Genomic DNA, 16484 nt, shown 5'->3' with positions numbered 1-16484 from the left:
TACTTTTGCTTATTTTCAATTGCATTCCCTAGTTGTGTACACATTTTTTTATACAATACAGTAAAAGCTCTTTATTCGCGGGGTATAGGTTCTAAAAATATGCCGCGAATACAGAAACCTTGATTACGGAATGGTAATTTGTATGGGATTATGGGGGATACGTTCCTAGGTGACAAAATAAATTAATTTTATTTAAGTTTTTGAACATTTTGATTAATTATCTTTAGGCTTAGGCAATGTTTTGAAGAATTTTAATTGTAATTGTAGTAGTAGAGTTGTAATTTTCTCTTGCTTGGCAGTTTTTAAAAGCTCCTTCAATTCAGACTGATATGGAGCAGTCGTATTAGCAATTTGCCACTTAAAAATAAGGCTTCGTTCCATGGACGCATCAATGTTCATTAAGAAATCGCAAAGCTCATTTGCCATTCTTAAACCTTCACTAAGATTTTTCAAATTAAATGTCACGTTTCTAAAAAACATTGCAGCAAAGGCGGCTTATGTCAAAGTCGTCGGCAATATCATTTAACAACATACTTTAGGCAAAGTTTTTATAAGATCTATTTTACTTACTATTTAATTTACTTTTTGATTAGTACATTAGAGGGCATTTACAAAGGATATTGGGTTGAGTATCTATTGGAATCCTTTTATTATTATGTATGTACTTATTAGATCCGCAACTAAAAAAATTTTTAGCCGCGAATATAGGAATTAGGTTACATTTTTTTACTCCGCAAATAGTGAAAAAAACGTGAATGAAGGAAGCGCGAATAAGGAAATTTTACTGTATTCAAGAAATAAATTATACATTTCATATTTTTTTTGTTTTCTGTCCAATGTAATTAACAAAAATTAAGTCGTGAGATCAATTCAAACAGCATTGTTTTTTTTTTAATTCGACTAATTTATATATTTTACTAAATACATTTTTGAGAAATTGTCATCAATGCTACTTTTACGATAAATTGGCATAGATTATTGCCTGAAATTGGAAGCAGATTAAACTGAATCAATACAAATTTGCTGCTAAAGACGCTGTTACACTATGCTTGCAACCCATGAACACCTAGCTGAACATGTCGATGCTTCATAACGCGTTCTTCTGTATTTAATTTGTGATCAAAGATCTTTGATAGTTCTTTCAATCTTTTTACCTTCTTAGCAGTCTTGACCTTATTCACTGCATTAACATTATCTTCAGTTGTTTACTTATCCTTCCACTACCACTAAAGTCAACCATTTTAGAATAAAATTAACTTTACACTAATTATTATAGTTGTAAAAAAATCATGTTATTGATCATACATATTTATTACACAATTTATTTACATTCTTTTGTTGTAAGTGAAAGTACAAATATTTCAATGTTTTTATTCTGTAGATTATAATTTTAAAAATATTAAATTCTTACAAAGGAAATATATTTAAATAAAGTACCTATAAAAAATGTATCTTAATTTATTTTTAACATCACCCTATTCCAAATATTTTTCCTCACATTTGATTTTCGCCCCATAATACATCCCTCCTATTTCAATAGTGCCATATCTGAAAATAGGTTAATTAAGTTAATATTTTCTGTTCAATGTATACTTCAAGATAATGTTTAAAATTACATTTTATATCATTAATCAGTAGAAATATCTTTAAACTGTATGTAGGATGTAATAATAGGATGAAATCTATTAGAAAAGCAAGGGAATATAGAGGTGTAAAAAACGGTTTATTTCGACCTTAAATCTGCGGTAAATTACTTTCCCTTTTATTTTTATAATATTTTCCCCTTTTCCAATGGGTTTCATCCTACTACTATTTTTTTTGTTTAAAAATTATCAACCCCGATGTAATAGTTTTGGCTTTCCTGTAAAATTAGCATTTATGTGCTTCTAGCACTATTGAAATAGGGGTGCATTATGCACATGGATTGAATTTAACGTTAATCAAAATCACAAAATTTTAGTTTATAGTAGAAATTGAATTACAAAAACTTTGGAGATAGCAGACCTAAAGCAGTCAATTTTAACAAACCTAAGCTTGTCTACAGAAATTAATTATTAATTTAGTTATTTATTTTAATTTACAAAATCAGCAATTAAGAGTTATTAAGGTTTATTCCAACCTGCTAATCTGGACCATTCTTGGAACACGTTTAAATGATATTTTCTGTGCAATTTCACAGTTCTTGTAACAATACTTACATTCAACCAAGTATCTAAAAGACTGTCCCAGAAACGGTTCACAAATGATAAATAAGTCAGTTGGAACACAAAACAGAACTGTTTGTATAACGGTAACTGCCTAGTTGAAACATGTAATCTCTATAGTCACCATATCAAAATGGTCTTTTAATGGGTTGGAACAAACCTATAGAATGTTTTAGATCTCACTGAGGTTTCTCCTATAGTATATACATATAGATAATAAATATAAGTTGTAAGGAAATTATAGTCAAACAATTAAAACAAAAACTGTTTTGAATAACACTTATATGATGCATTCAAATTTTTTGTAATTTTTGCAAAGGCCTTTGTAATCCGTGACCCAAAAGTTTTGCAATAGAATTATGTAATCTTCGAGTATTCCTACCAACTGGAAAAAAATATGAAATTCCTTTTTTATCGATATTTTGTAAACGTTCAAATATTTTACTGCAATGATTACTCTTATCAATAGGTTCGTGAGTCATTAACACATCAAAAATAAAAAATGGACGATCTAACAACGCCTGAATGTCTTCACTAAATTTTAATTCTGGTACTGTATAGGAGCGCCCATAAAATAGCACAGTTCGAATTATATATGGAGGAGCAACAGTTTCTTCTGGTACTTTTATATTTGGTATTATTTCTTCAAAAATTAGACTTATATCAAAGGTATCTTCGACTTCACACTGTGTAATTGTTCCTATAGCATTATCTATTCTTCGTACGTCAGAGGTGAAGTTCATATACCAAGAAGCGTTATTCTCGTTTAAAAGTACTATAGCAAATTCGTGATTTTTATTAATCATACTTTTTAACTTGACAAAAAGATGTAAGGATTTCCTTAACATAGTCATAGGTGTGTATTTGATATTTTTTGCTATAAAGTTACTACAATGTTCATCTTGAGCTCGATCTATTACAAGGATTATCTTCTCAGGAACATTTATGTTCACAATTGGATCTTTACCACGTTCTTCGAAGACATAATATTTTTTTAAATACTCGTAACTTTTGGATTCATTAAGTGGTTTTATCTGAACATGTGGCTTCGTTTGCTGAGAAGCGGACTGAAGAGTGTCTTTCTTTTGGCAATCTTTATTAGTTTCACTAGTACTTGAGACTTCATGAGAACTACTTTCACCTTTTTCTATTTTTATAGGAATAATTCGTTCAAATTCCGACATATTAAATCTTATATCCAATTATATTTAAGACAACTGTCAAAAATTGACAATAAAGATATTAATGGTTATGTTCTTCCTCCCGACTATAAGCTAGAGACCTCCGCTAAATTAAATCTCCAACTCAATCAGGAAGCCAGCTTCACACAATAAATTAGAATCGTTTTTATATAAGAAATAATTACTCTCTAACAATTTTTCTTTTCTCTCTTATCTTCTCTAACGATAAGCATTAACGAAATTTTAAAATAATCAAGTCATTCCACAGAGGTCATCTAGGGATGGGTAATGTGCGAACTAAATAAAGCTTGGAAACGAGCCTGCTATCTACGAAAGAGAAGAAGAAGAAAACACTTCTACAAATACGTAAAATTGTTGATGTCAGTTAATTTTTGGAGCATTTGTATTCATTTGTACAATCTTCGTACTTTGAAACATAAATATCATGGTTTTCTATTTAGATCTTATCGTCGGCTAAAGTTGCAAACCACGGAACTCCGTTTTTTTCTTGATACGTTATTTTGATACCATTGGATACATAATTTCTGAACGTATTTAACAGAAAAACAAAAAAAATTTAAAAGTATAAATAGAAAACCTCCCAGGTACTTAATTTACTTGTACTGTTTTTTTATAATTATTTTCTCTAAATTTGATATCTGGCCACTATTTTTATCATCTATTTAAAAAAACAGGTTAAGCCTTCCATAAATTTTTTTCATCGTCAAGTTGTTTGTGATTTCTGTAAAATTTGGTGTTATGGTGGTACGAGGTTCCGTATTAAGCCGAATATTTCTGAAGTAGAATATCTGCTTTTGGTTTTGTGCTAAAACAATAAAGGGCTCAAGTATAACATTTCATTGTTTTCAAAAAGGCACAAACTCCAGACCATAAAATGAGTAGCCATATTGATGTACACATAGAGTCTTCTATAATGTAGACCACTGAACCTCGGACTGTGTCTGATGAATTGCTTTGTCAATATTCTTCATTTTGAAACAATTATGACAAGAAAATTAAAGCTTCAGAGCATATTATAGGCATAAACATTATAATTTGTCTAAATCGCATTTAATTTGAAGAAACATTGTAAAATGTAATCAAAAAGATAGGATTCAACAAAAAATTTCAATTCCTATTCAATAAAGTATTATTGCAACGGAATGTTAACTTAATTTGAGAAACCCCCTTGGCAGGGCTACTAAGCTTGTACTATTGGGCATTCCCTTTAAATATAAGCTATTAATACAATTAGATAATGAACTGCAGTTGAGAATGGGTGCTAGAACCTCAAAGTAAGAATCAAATAGTTCAGGTTTGAACTTTATGTACCAAAAGGAGATTTTTATGTTGAAGGATTTTTGCAAGTATATGCAATTTAGGAATAGAGTACTAGAACCTGATAGTAAAAATCAAGTTGTTCAGATTTAAACTTAATGTATCAAAAGGATTTTTATTTTGAAGAATTTTTGTTATTTTTTGGGTTTCAAAGGATCAGAGGATGTTTGACCTCCTGCAAATCAGATCAAAATAACTTACACTTTGATGTTTCCTAAGACTCCAATAATTTGTATTGATGCAAATGGTAAATAGATATGTATTTGGTGACGAATTAAAATTAACTTATAATTATAATAAAATTTTCATTTATTAATAAATAAAAACAAAAGTAACCAGCCTGTTAAAAATTACAAAAAAATATTGTCATGGAAACAAAGTGAAGATTGTATTAATCTGAAAATAAGCAGCAGATTTTCAAATGATTTATGATATTCTGTGAAGACGTAAAGACGACGGATCACTTAAATCCAAAAACATAAACCATTATTTTATTTTGTTACGTTTATGTCTCCATAGTGTTTTTAAACTTAACATTGTTAACGTTTATTTTTGGGTGTGTTTCTTTTCATCTAAACCCACGAACTGTTTTATTCCAAAAATACGACATAAATCAGAACCCTACATATATGTTCAGTCGTTTTTCCGCGTTTTTTTGATTTTTACCAACGTACTGCTGGTCGTTGTCCATCTGGTTTCTCGGCTTTGGATCCCTTGTGTAGTTTCCCCAGCTAAATATTGTGATGGGTCCGCAGCTTTCGAAATCTGGTGATTTTTCACCTCTCCTTTTGGTCAAAGTGAGAAGCGGCGATAGGGTAGGGCGATCGCCCAGGGCTCCAAGCTTAAAGGGACCCGGCTGGCGAGATATTCGAACGACGCTTACTTACCCGAAAATTCTCAAAACTCTGCGAACAATTCGTTATCTTGGCAACAATAGAATGGAACCTTTTTCCTATTACTGACGAAGATCATCGAAGAGGTTCCAAGACATCTCAACATTCCCAAAAGTTGGCCTCAAACTTTGCGTAGAATAGAGATGGATATTTGAAAAACTTCCGGAAATAATAGATTTAGAACCGAGTAGAAACGAGACATGTTGACCAATCGAATAAAATATGATTAGATCAAACTAGATTAACCCACTAAGAAGGTTTAGCGTGAAAAAGTTTGAATGCTCTCTTATTTATGGTTCCTTTTAGGTTAACTTTAATATATGAAGAATCCACTCACTTCAACGACTCGATCTAGTCGTTTGACGACTACCAGGTTGTCTACGACAATTTGAAATATCTCTAAGACAAGTGCTTTATGAAAATCTGCTACTCTTTATCAATTATTTGGGTGAATATTTTTTTCCGTGCACTCAATTATGTTTAGGTGGCGCTGATGGGGCAGAATGAGGAGTAGCTGAACGTTCGCGCGGCGGTCGCACTGGTTGTGACATCTCTGATGGAGGGGGTGTGCTTAACAATGGAGTAACGCACGCTGGAGGAGGTACTGCACCTATTTGAGGCTGAGGTAATGACGTTTGTGATTGTTGGCTCTGTCCCGATAACTGACGTTGTATTTGGGCTCTTCTCTCTGCTCTCTTTGATCGTTCTTGGCTTAAAGTTCTATAGAATGATATAATCACGTACAGACCCAAACACTAAAAACAAAAATATGAAATTATTGATAACGTAATGAAACAAGAAACAAGTTTTATTAGCGATTATAATCGTTACGATCTCGTACATGGAAAAAGTCCGTGAAGCCGATCCTGTTCCAATATGTTGTCGAAGATAAAGTTTGGTGGATGCGACGGGTATTTCCTGGAAAGTATGTTTATTCACTTTATATTTTTTTGGAAGTTTTTATAGAGAAAATTCCTAAAAAGACTTTATTTGTTTGTTTACGGCAAATTAGAGATTTCCAGGAAATAGAAGATTCTGGATAGTGATGATAGTGTATATAAACGAATCTCTAGAAGAAGGAGAGTCAGCAAAAAAAATGGATGTCATAAGTCTGTAGAAAATCAAGAAAATACTTATTGTTTCGTAAAGTGAATCGCCATGAATTCGTGGCAGAGGGTCAAATGGTTTTTAAGGCCGATTTGAAGCGTCTACGTGCAACAATTCGTCGGATCAATGTTATTTTATTTAATTTAATCCTTTTTAGAATTAAAACTTAGATTATAACACTCATGATTTATTACAAAACAATTTGCTGAGGCGTTTTAAACAAACTAACTTTGTCGTGAAAAGTTTTTTGGTTGAATTTTTCTTATAGTGAATGCTTTTTGTTAAAGAGGAAAATGCTAGCTACGAAAATATATATATATACAGGGTTAACCGATCACCTGGTTTTTTGGCTCTAGAAAATCGAAAAATGGGTGGATTTTAATGATCTTGGTCTCAAAATGTTCCATTTTACGGCGAATTTATAAAAAAAATACGAAAATTGAAAAAAATAAATATTTTTTACAGTTTCATGACTTTAAATGCAAAAAAAATGACTTTCTACATATAATCCTTCGTAACTGTTTCTGACGTCGTGGAATCAAGTTCGCAATTTACATAAAAAAATGAATATTTTGAAAGAAAAATTTCAAAAAAGTTAATTTCATGAAACTGTAAAAAATATTTATTTTTTTTAATTTTCGTATTTTTTTTATAAATCCTCCGTAAAATGGAACATTTTGAGACCAAGATCATTAAAATCCATCCATTTTTCGATTTTCTAGAGCCAACCTAACCTAACCTAATCAAAAAACCAGGTGACCGCGAAAGTGTATAAATACCATAATTTTTTGTAAAGGATTATTTTGCAAAACCGTTTTTTTTACGATTTAAAACAGTAAAACTATGAGAAATTTTCATTCCAGCTATTTCTACTAATTTTTTTTATAAATCCGGCGTAAAATGGAACATTTTGAGACCAAGATCATTAAAATCCATCCATTTTTCGATTTTCTAGAGCCAAAAAACCAGGTGACCGTGAAAGTGTATAATTACCCCGATTTTTATGAATCCAGTTAGAAAAAACGTATACCAATTAAAAATTTAACGAATTTCTGTACTCAAATTTGATTCTATTTTATCAAATACAACTATAAACTAGAAAACGATATGGATAGTCAATTCAATTTATTATTTGAATTTTTTAATATGATCTTCTCATCACTATCATCCTGTATACAAAAGATATTGCATATTTTTTGTCGATCTGTATATATCACACTAAACTGTTCTTTCACAAATTCGTTTAATCCGTAAATAGCGTGACTAATTACAAAACGGAAGACATAATTAACAATAGAAATTTATTAGTAAGCAAGGATGTTTTTATCAACAATATGATGTTATCAAATTCAATTATTTGCTTTACATTCGGTAGAATTTTATTTTGACGTTATACACTATAATGTGATTACAAATAACTAGATTCTTTAGATAAATTTCGGTATAGTCGGGGTCTTTCATTGTGAATTACGACAATTTCTACAAGGTTTGTCTGAAATGTTTTTCAATCCATTCTAAAAATCTTAACATTGTCTCATTTAGAGTTTTTGCGATATTGATTTTTCGCAGGTTAGGGTCGGAAACTTTTTTTAGACAACCCTTGTAATAAAGACAAGCTGAGGAGTGAGGTTCAAAGATAATGAGAAAAATTACTGGAGGGTTTAAGCCGGAATGTAGATGGTATCCACACTATTTAATATATACAGTATGCGACAGAAGTTACAATACTGAAATTACTGAGGTATATTACTTATTATTTATAATGTTCAAAATACAAAGGTTGCTACCTAAGTTTTGAGATATGGCAACCCCGATGTAAAGGTATTCGATAGCTGCTTGATTGTCTCATTTAGTTTTTCATCTACTTTCGTACTTAGCATGTTGTTAGCCTTTTTGAGCGATAGGAATCAAATATATTGAATTTACCAGATACTTTGTATGTGATTTCATACCAAATTACAGAAAAAAAAAACTAATATTCAATTATTTAAAAGTAAACAAAACTCAATAACCTTGAAATGTCTTTGATAAGATTAATATTCAGTGAATTTAGTTACAGAAGAAATTGAAGATGATAAAGACAATAACAGCAATATATACTGAAGTAACATGAAAATTAAAGGTGAAACAAAATTCTTGAACCTACCACTGGCAAATCAAATTCACAGATATACTTACATGTAAGAGAATACAGACAAATGCCAATATAGCACATTCCAAAAGAAGTAATTGAACGTAGGACGGAAAAACGTCTTGGCAACCGTCTTGATATGGCTGAATGGTTCCTCCATTATTGGGTATTTTATTGTCTTTGCAAGACATATATGACAATTTGATAGCATCTTCTTCGTATCTAACGTAATTAATCGGTCCTTCCAAACCACAACACTCCAACTAAAAAACGAAAAAGTTGCCGAAGTTCAAAAATAGCAGCGATTATAAATGGAAAAACTATACAAACTCGGTTACAAGTGGAGAGGATGAATTGTCAACAATGGTCAAAACAACACCAAGCGTTTGCAGTGAAAGCATTAGCTCAGAGTTGTTTTTGTATTCATTTTGAAGTTAATCCCAATAAGGCAATTTACATTAGGATATGAATTCAAGTTGGGGGTGATAATATTTGAAAATATCGATGAAATAACGACCAAAAGAGATGGCAGCGGTAGAAGTTGATGTAGGAAAAAGCCCGCGTTCTTGAACAGATCTGCCCAAGTATATTGAAGTTATACGGCAATCCAGCGAAACGTTTTTGGACATGTTTGAAGAAAATGAGGAGCTTGTTCACATCCTCTAGATGAGTGACGAGGTACATTTTCATCTCTCGGGATTTGGAGCAAACTAAACTTCAGGTACTGAAGTGATCATACTCTTCAACTTCATTAACAACTTCTCCACTCGGTGTCATGTCCTCATCGGGAATTTTTCGAAAATGAAAGGAGGCAATCTATTACCATGAACGCAGAGCGGAATTCGTAAATGTTAAAGTCAATCTTTATTTTTTAACTTCGTCAACATGCAGTGAATGATGACTTCACATCATGTGATTTTTTTTGTGGAGATTCCTGGAAAACGAAGTTTACGAAGAACGATCTACAGCTGAAGAACTCAAGGAGAGAATCCGATTGGAAATCTTGAGAGAATGTTTCATGACGTGAGGGACAATTTCAGAAATTGCCTCGAAAAATGCATTAATTGGGAAGGGCGCCATCTGAAGAGTATTTTTTGAAACGTTGATTAATCACACTTAGTTTTATCTATACTTTTAATACATAATACAAATATAACAATAAAATTTTGAATAACGCATCCGTTTATTTTTCAAAAATGCAGGAACGACTGCAGTATTAATTATACTAGGTGGTCGTATAAAAATGCTTTGTGCTATGGTGGATAAGATAAGTATGATAATTTTTATTTTGTATAGAATATTTTTTTAGTATCTTCTGATACAAAAGTCTAATCAGTAAATTGTGCCCCTTCCATACAACTATTTCATTTTTTGTCAAACAAAAATACTAAAATGTGATGTATCTTCCTAGTAAAATCAATCCTGCATTCTTCTTAGATTAGTATTCCTACAATGGATATATGTATAAGGATTTTCTACAAAACTTTGTACAACATCCCTGTAATTACCACGAGATTTCTGTATCAATTCACATCATCATAATTTCTTCTGTTAATATGTAATTTCGAAGTAGTGGTGCACCCTGTATACTTTTTTTTGTAAAGTTGAGATATTAGCATGTTAAGTTATTTTATATCTGTATATCAAAAAAAGTTGACAGCGGTGGGATTCGAACCCACGCCCTTTCGGACTGGTGCCTAAAACCAGCGCCTTAGACCGCTCGGCCACGCTGCCCGCGTTTTTAATTATTGATTAACATAGACGCAATTTGCTCTAATTATTTATATACATTTTCCATATTTGATTAATTGATTTAATTTAAATCAATGTTTACTGTATAATTCTCATTGAAGAAGGATTTTTAACGGCTATAATTTGTATTTTTTTGAAAACTCCACGTACGAAACAAAAATGTCCATAATATAATAACGAAAAATTATTATATTAGAAAAGAAGACGAAAGAAGAATTTAAACAGAATTGGTGTGAATTATTAGGTAATTCATAGATACATACTTATTCGTATTTTAAAAAAAAACTTATCAATTCGGACAAAGAAAATTTTGCTTAATTATTTTATTAATTGATTTACAACGTTTGCGTTTTATTCTGTATCTGTCGTTGTTTTATCGACATATTTGCCTGGTATGTCGGATGTTGGACTTAACCTTGGATTGCTTCGATAATTTTGTAAAATATATATAGAAAACATCTCTGACTTCATAAGTTTTATTGGCGAATTGATGGTCCAGTCCCTTTGAATCAAGGTGTTTCTATTTTTCGTCCTTGGACGAAAGTGAATGTTTGTCATTCGGCGGTATTAGAAATATAGTCTAAGAATTTCATTGTATACAGGGCGCAGACGTTAATCACTTATACGGAGCATAATGAAAATATCATGGTGATGGTTGATATCAACAAGACAACGACATTTTATCGTCTACATGGTATAGTCGTGAAGACATGTAAAAAAACTGATATTAACGCTGCGGTTTGATACCAAAAAGACATATGAAAAAGGGTATATATGAGGTGTAGTTACATGGACGAAACCATAAGGTATTTTGGAGGTAACTAGACGTCATATGCAACCATCCAAAACATAGGGTAACCAACCCCATTCACCAGTAACGTCGTTATAATATATTGTAACGTTTGTTAATTATACGGGGTCATAATTATAACACAGACTTCATGAAAGGTTTGGCAATAACACGAGGTATAGTCACACGATGGATGGGGTCTAAGGAATTATACAAAAAATAATGGTAGAAAATTACTGAAATTTTAGTGAGAATGTCTCAACGCATACTTAAATATATTTTCTCTGGACCACTTATGAAAATGATAGATTACACACTCATTTTTACTAAAAAATAACAAAACATACATGTAAATAAATGCTTCTTTTTCTTATGTTACATATGGTCTCGAACAATAGAGGGAATACGCGAATACAATATGAATCTAGCTGGATGGCAAAAGTCCAAATTTAAGAAGACCGAAGAAGTAGACAATATGATTTTTTGAGGTTATATTAGTGTTTACAATAAAAATTGAAAGTTTGTTGTGATTTGTGTTCAAATACATTCTAGTGTCTGCAAGATAATTTAAACGTTAAAATTAAGTGTTATTACTAATGTAAAATTTTTTAACTTTTCAGCACACGTTTTTATATACTTTTCAACACATTTGTGATTTTGTTTAATTGAATTTCTTTTTTAAATCATACATTAGAATTTTTTACGTGTTCGTAGGAAAAATAGTGTACACAAATCGTTGGAAAGTGTATTCCGCACTCGTTACTTGTCAACACTCAGTGTAACACAGTAACTAGAAAATGTATCACCTTCCAAACTCGTTATGTAATATAATATTCCTAACTTTTCAGACTACCCTCGTAATTGTGATGTGGCTTTGCATGTTTTTCAAAGTAGCACGTTTACAAATTAACTGGACGACTATGTCATATATTTTTTGTTAAATATTTTTGACAAATTCTAAATACTTATTCACGCCAATGATTATCAATATAACAGGAGTAGTGAAATTACGTAATCGTTTATTTATATATGTATTGTCGTTTAATTTAAAATTGCAGCAAAAATAACACTCAACATATTTATAGTTTCTAAATCACCCTGTATAAAAATTACAAATGAATACATAATGTGTAATGTCATTGCAGTATTTAGTATGTAGAAAAAAAAATTGACAGCGGTGGGATTCGAACCCACGCCCTTTCGGACTGGTGCCTAAAACCAGCGCCTTAGACCGCTCGGCCACGCTGCCTTTGAACTAGAATTATTTTTTTACCTATGAAACTTACCTCTGATTGTACTTTGGCAAAATTACTATTATAATATTTTTCTTGGATCATATCGTTAAATGCTTCAGTCAATAAATCTACAGAGTGTGTCCCAACTGCATCTCGTAGAACCATCGACCATACACCAATAGTAAACTCGATAATAATAAGTATAATTGTGAAAATAATGAACTAAAAGCAAATATATAAAAATAAAAAATTTCAAGGCCGATTTTATATTCGGATTTTACCAAAATTATATGAAATGTGTGTTCTAAAGTTGGTCCTTTTATTCCTAACCAAGTTAAAAATAAATGTCCAATTCCTAATAATAAGGATACTATCAAAGGACCAACTATACTTCCTGGCATATAATCGAAATGATGAAAAAATCTATAAAGTAACACGGACGAAACCACTATTAAAATAATTCCAGAGATCTAAAAAAAATATATTCCAAATACAAAACATACTATAAAACTTTATTTATCACTTACGAAAAGAAGTCCGGAATAAATTACACAAAATATTTTTTTACATTTTAACGACACCATCGTGTATAAATAGTTAAGAGGAATGTTTTTAAAATACTTATATTATCAACATATTAACAATTGATCAAACTTCCGATTAGGCAAGTATATTTGTACAACTATAGAAAAACATACGATAATAGTGATATTATTAGAAACATTGTAAGTATAATCACAACAAACTTTTCATTCACAACAAACCGCACACCTGTTGGAAACTACAATTTAAGAATTTGTTCAAATTAATAAACTACCGTACTCAAAGTCTATTACTCTTATTTGAATGAGTGTTGATTATTTTTGGTATTTGTAATATCTCAAAATAACTTTCAACCTATAAATACTTCAATTTCATTGGTTCAACGATTCGTGTCTTGTTTCGTTCAATGTCAATACACGGTATAGAAATGTTGAGACCGAGTGAAACGACCAACGGCTAATCGAAGAGCACATGTACAATCAAAACAAGCATTGCAACTGAAGCTTATACAACTAATATTACATCTCAAATTTAATTGTATATTTTGGTTCAAATAACTTCATTTTCTTTTTGAGAATAGTTTATTTACAGTAAAAATACGCTTTTTGTATATACTCTACAGCTATTTGAAAAAAGATTTTCTGTAAATAAAGAAATTTTCCTTTTCTTATCTTAATATGCTATCCCATTTATCTAGTCCTCAATATAAATAGGTTGTAAATATTTATTTAATACTAATTATTGGGTCTCAAATAACCTTTCAGAAAAAGGCCACATATAACTTTTGTCTTCTTTTTGTATTTATGTATATTTGATATGACAGGAGAATCATGTTTATTCATAAATAGGTTATAATTTGACACATTCACATCAAAATAAATAAAAGGATAATTTAATTTTTTAACAAGTAATGTAACCTGTTATAAAATTCGTGCTGTAAGCAATGTATACATTAATTTATGGATTTTATAAGCATATGGTACAAAAAGATGAATATTGTGTGTTAATTTTAGGCCTGGATAATGCTGGAAAAACGGTAAATATATTTTAGAATTTTATGTGTTGAGTGAAATAACGTATCATTTTAGACATATTTAGAAGCTGCAAAAACAAAATTAACCAAAAACTATAAAGCGATTCATCATAGTAAAATAACAACTACTGTTGGATTGAATATTGGTAAAGTAGATGTAGGGGGAATTCGATTAAATTTTTGGGACTTAGGTGGCCAAAACGAATTACAGTCCCTTTGGGATAAGGTAATTGTTTCTCAGATTGATACAAAATTTATAAATTAAACCATCCAATCTATGTATTTTTTAGTATTATGAAGAATCTCATGCCATCATATATATAGTTGATTCTTCAGATAGAGAAAGAATAAATGAATCCAAAGAAATATTTGGTGAGTGCGATTTTACTTGCTTTGAAATTGTTGCAGTTTTGTATTTTTTCAATCTTAGTATAATTATTTAAGTGATATCATTGGGGTGGTTAAATCTAATAACTAGAATTAAATGTAAAAAAATTACTTGATCCCCTCAGAATTTGACGAAATTTGGTATGAAGATTGTTCTCGTAGAGGTTCCTGGATAATTTCATAATTATGGCTGTGTAAAGTTTCCCAAAATCCAAAAAAATAACAGAAATATTTGGAAATTACTATTGTTTTCCTCCTATTTGAGGTAGAGAGATAGGAGTGGTGTAATTCCACTCAGTAGTAAAAATTTTGTTTTAACAGAGGATTCGAACCTCTGATTTCCATGTTGGATATTAACCACTTCGACAACCTTACCAATTACACAGTTACGGCTCGATTCAATTTTCGACGAGATGTATCAGTTAAAAAACTGAAAAGTTAATAATAATTTTTAGTTTGATGTGCTTTAAAAGCGTTTATTTTTCAGTTTTCCAAACTAAATAATTGTGTTTAACCTATCTATCAGTGTCTGGATTTAGAATCATTATGAGATATAAATTTGGGGATCATCATAAAGATATTTTGTACCTTATATTGAGGTACTAGTAAATGCTCAAATGATGAACCATTGCTGTTTTCTCTTCTTCTTAAGTAAGTGTAGAAAAGCACTCCCACTTTAGCCCCTTTATAGCCTTAAAAATAATATACTCATAAATTTCTTTTTTAATCAATACTTTTTTCAAAATTTTGGATGGTTTTTTCATCGGATACCATATCTAAGGATCTAACTGTAATCGATTATTATTCTTATGTAGGTATGCCATCTAGTTAACCATTTTGTAGCTGGATGACAGCAAAATTTCTGCTTCTGTTCAATTTGAGATTTTGCTTATAGTTTGAAATAACTGTGATTTTTTAACTTTTATGAAGGTGATTAAAATATATGTTTATGTTGATAAATTAATATTTCCAGATAAAATGATAGCGAGTGAATCCTTAGGAGGTATTCCTCTATTAGTATTGGCAAATAAACAAGACATACCTGAATGTATGGGCGTAAGAGAAGTTAAACCAATTTTCAATAAAAATGCACATCTTATTGGTAAAAGAGATTGCATGGTCATGCCAGTTTCAGCATTGACAGGGTATGTGATATAGTATTAAATATTTTACTAAGAATTACCAAATTTATTACTTGATTTCCTAAATAGAAAAATATTCCATGAACAAAGTCAATTTTAGTCAATAATCTTCTAACACTCTTTTCAAGTCAAAATTTAAAAAAAATGTTGAAAACAAATTCTCTTGCTTTAATCCATTGTTATTCAAAAATAAATTGTCTTTTCAATAAAATTGTATCATCTTAATCATCACAGATGGAAAACATCAAAACATAATCATGTGTCATCCGTCAATAGTCAATGTTCAATAAGTTGACAACTGACGTGTAATGTAGAACGCAAAAATCATGAAATTTCACGGTTTAGCTATCAATGGTCATTATTCCGTAATTTGACAATTGCCGCATGAGTTTTATTAAATTGTGATTTTACAGTGATGGTGTGGATGAAGGAATACGATGGTTAGTAGATTGCATTAAAAGGAATTCTTATTTGAGACCTCCAAGAAATCAAGAAGAAATGTAATATATATGTATTAGTATTATAATAAATTTTTTAATACATTTATTTTTACCTCGACCCAAAACAAACTACCCTTCCTCAATAAGCTAACATGCTCCGAGTTTCTCCCCCGGTTATGTTCAAAAATTCTAGTGTCATTTTCAGATTATCAGTTTAGTTCACTTCTATATCGACAGTTTCTATAAATGGAAGTTGTTCTAACTAAGGAAGACAAAATGATAACGCTTTCTCTATCCTCCGAGGTTCC

The 16484-nt window shown here is 30.6% G+C and overlaps 3 protein-coding genes and 2 non-coding genes across 5 annotated transcripts; 1 reads left to right on the top strand and 4 right to left on the bottom strand.

Moving 5' to 3' along the window:
• Window positions 1-1295: 1295 nt before the first annotated feature.
• Window positions 1296-3443, bottom strand: LOC130901289 (BRISC and BRCA1-A complex member 1-like). Its single transcript, XM_057812514.1, has 2 exons — window positions 2199-3443; window positions 1296-1548 (listed from the first exon to the last, which is right to left on the bottom strand). The coding sequence occupies exon 1, from the start codon at window positions 3386-3388 to the stop codon at window positions 2498-2500; it is 891 nt and encodes a 296-aa protein (XP_057668497.1). The 5' UTR covers window positions 3389-3443; the 3' UTR covers window positions 1296-1548; window positions 2199-2497.
• Window positions 3444-5014: 1571 nt separating this feature from the next.
• LOC130901807 (uncharacterized) lies at window positions 5015-13597 on the bottom strand. Its single transcript, XM_057813413.1, has 5 exons — window positions 13159-13597; window positions 12913-13101; window positions 12683-12853; window positions 8902-9117; window positions 5015-6371 (listed from the first exon to the last, which is right to left on the bottom strand). Exons 1-5 carry the CDS (start codon window positions 13213-13215, stop codon window positions 6087-6089), a joined length of 918 nt encoding a protein of 305 aa, XP_057669396.1. The 5' UTR covers window positions 13216-13597; the 3' UTR covers window positions 5015-6086.
• Window positions 10509-10588, bottom strand: Trnal-uag (transfer RNA leucine (anticodon UAG)). The gene has a single exon. It is a non-coding gene; the product is annotated as a tRNA-Leu (tRNA).
• Trnal-uag (transfer RNA leucine (anticodon UAG)) lies at window positions 12566-12645 on the bottom strand. Its single transcript has one exon. It is a non-coding gene; the product is annotated as a tRNA-Leu (tRNA).
• A 415-nt stretch (window positions 13598-14012) lies between the features above and the next one.
• LOC130901806 (ADP-ribosylation factor-related protein 1) lies at window positions 14013-16278 on the top strand. The gene is made up of 5 exons (XM_057813412.1): window positions 14013-14210; window positions 14263-14433; window positions 14498-14579; window positions 15568-15739; window positions 16150-16278. The coding sequence occupies exons 1-5, from the start codon at window positions 14118-14120 to the stop codon at window positions 16238-16240; spliced, it is 609 nt and encodes a 202-aa protein (XP_057669395.1). The 5' UTR covers window positions 14013-14117; the 3' UTR covers window positions 16241-16278.
• The last annotated feature ends 206 nt before the right edge of the window (window positions 16279-16484 follow it).

This window comes from Diorhabda carinulata, chromosome X, assembly GCF_026250575.1.
Source record: "Diorhabda carinulata isolate Delta chromosome X, icDioCari1.1, whole genome shotgun sequence".
NCBI classification, from domain to species: Eukaryota; Metazoa; Arthropoda; class Insecta; order Coleoptera; family Chrysomelidae; genus Diorhabda; species Diorhabda carinulata.
This window is presented reverse-complemented; position numbering and strand designations above follow the sequence as displayed.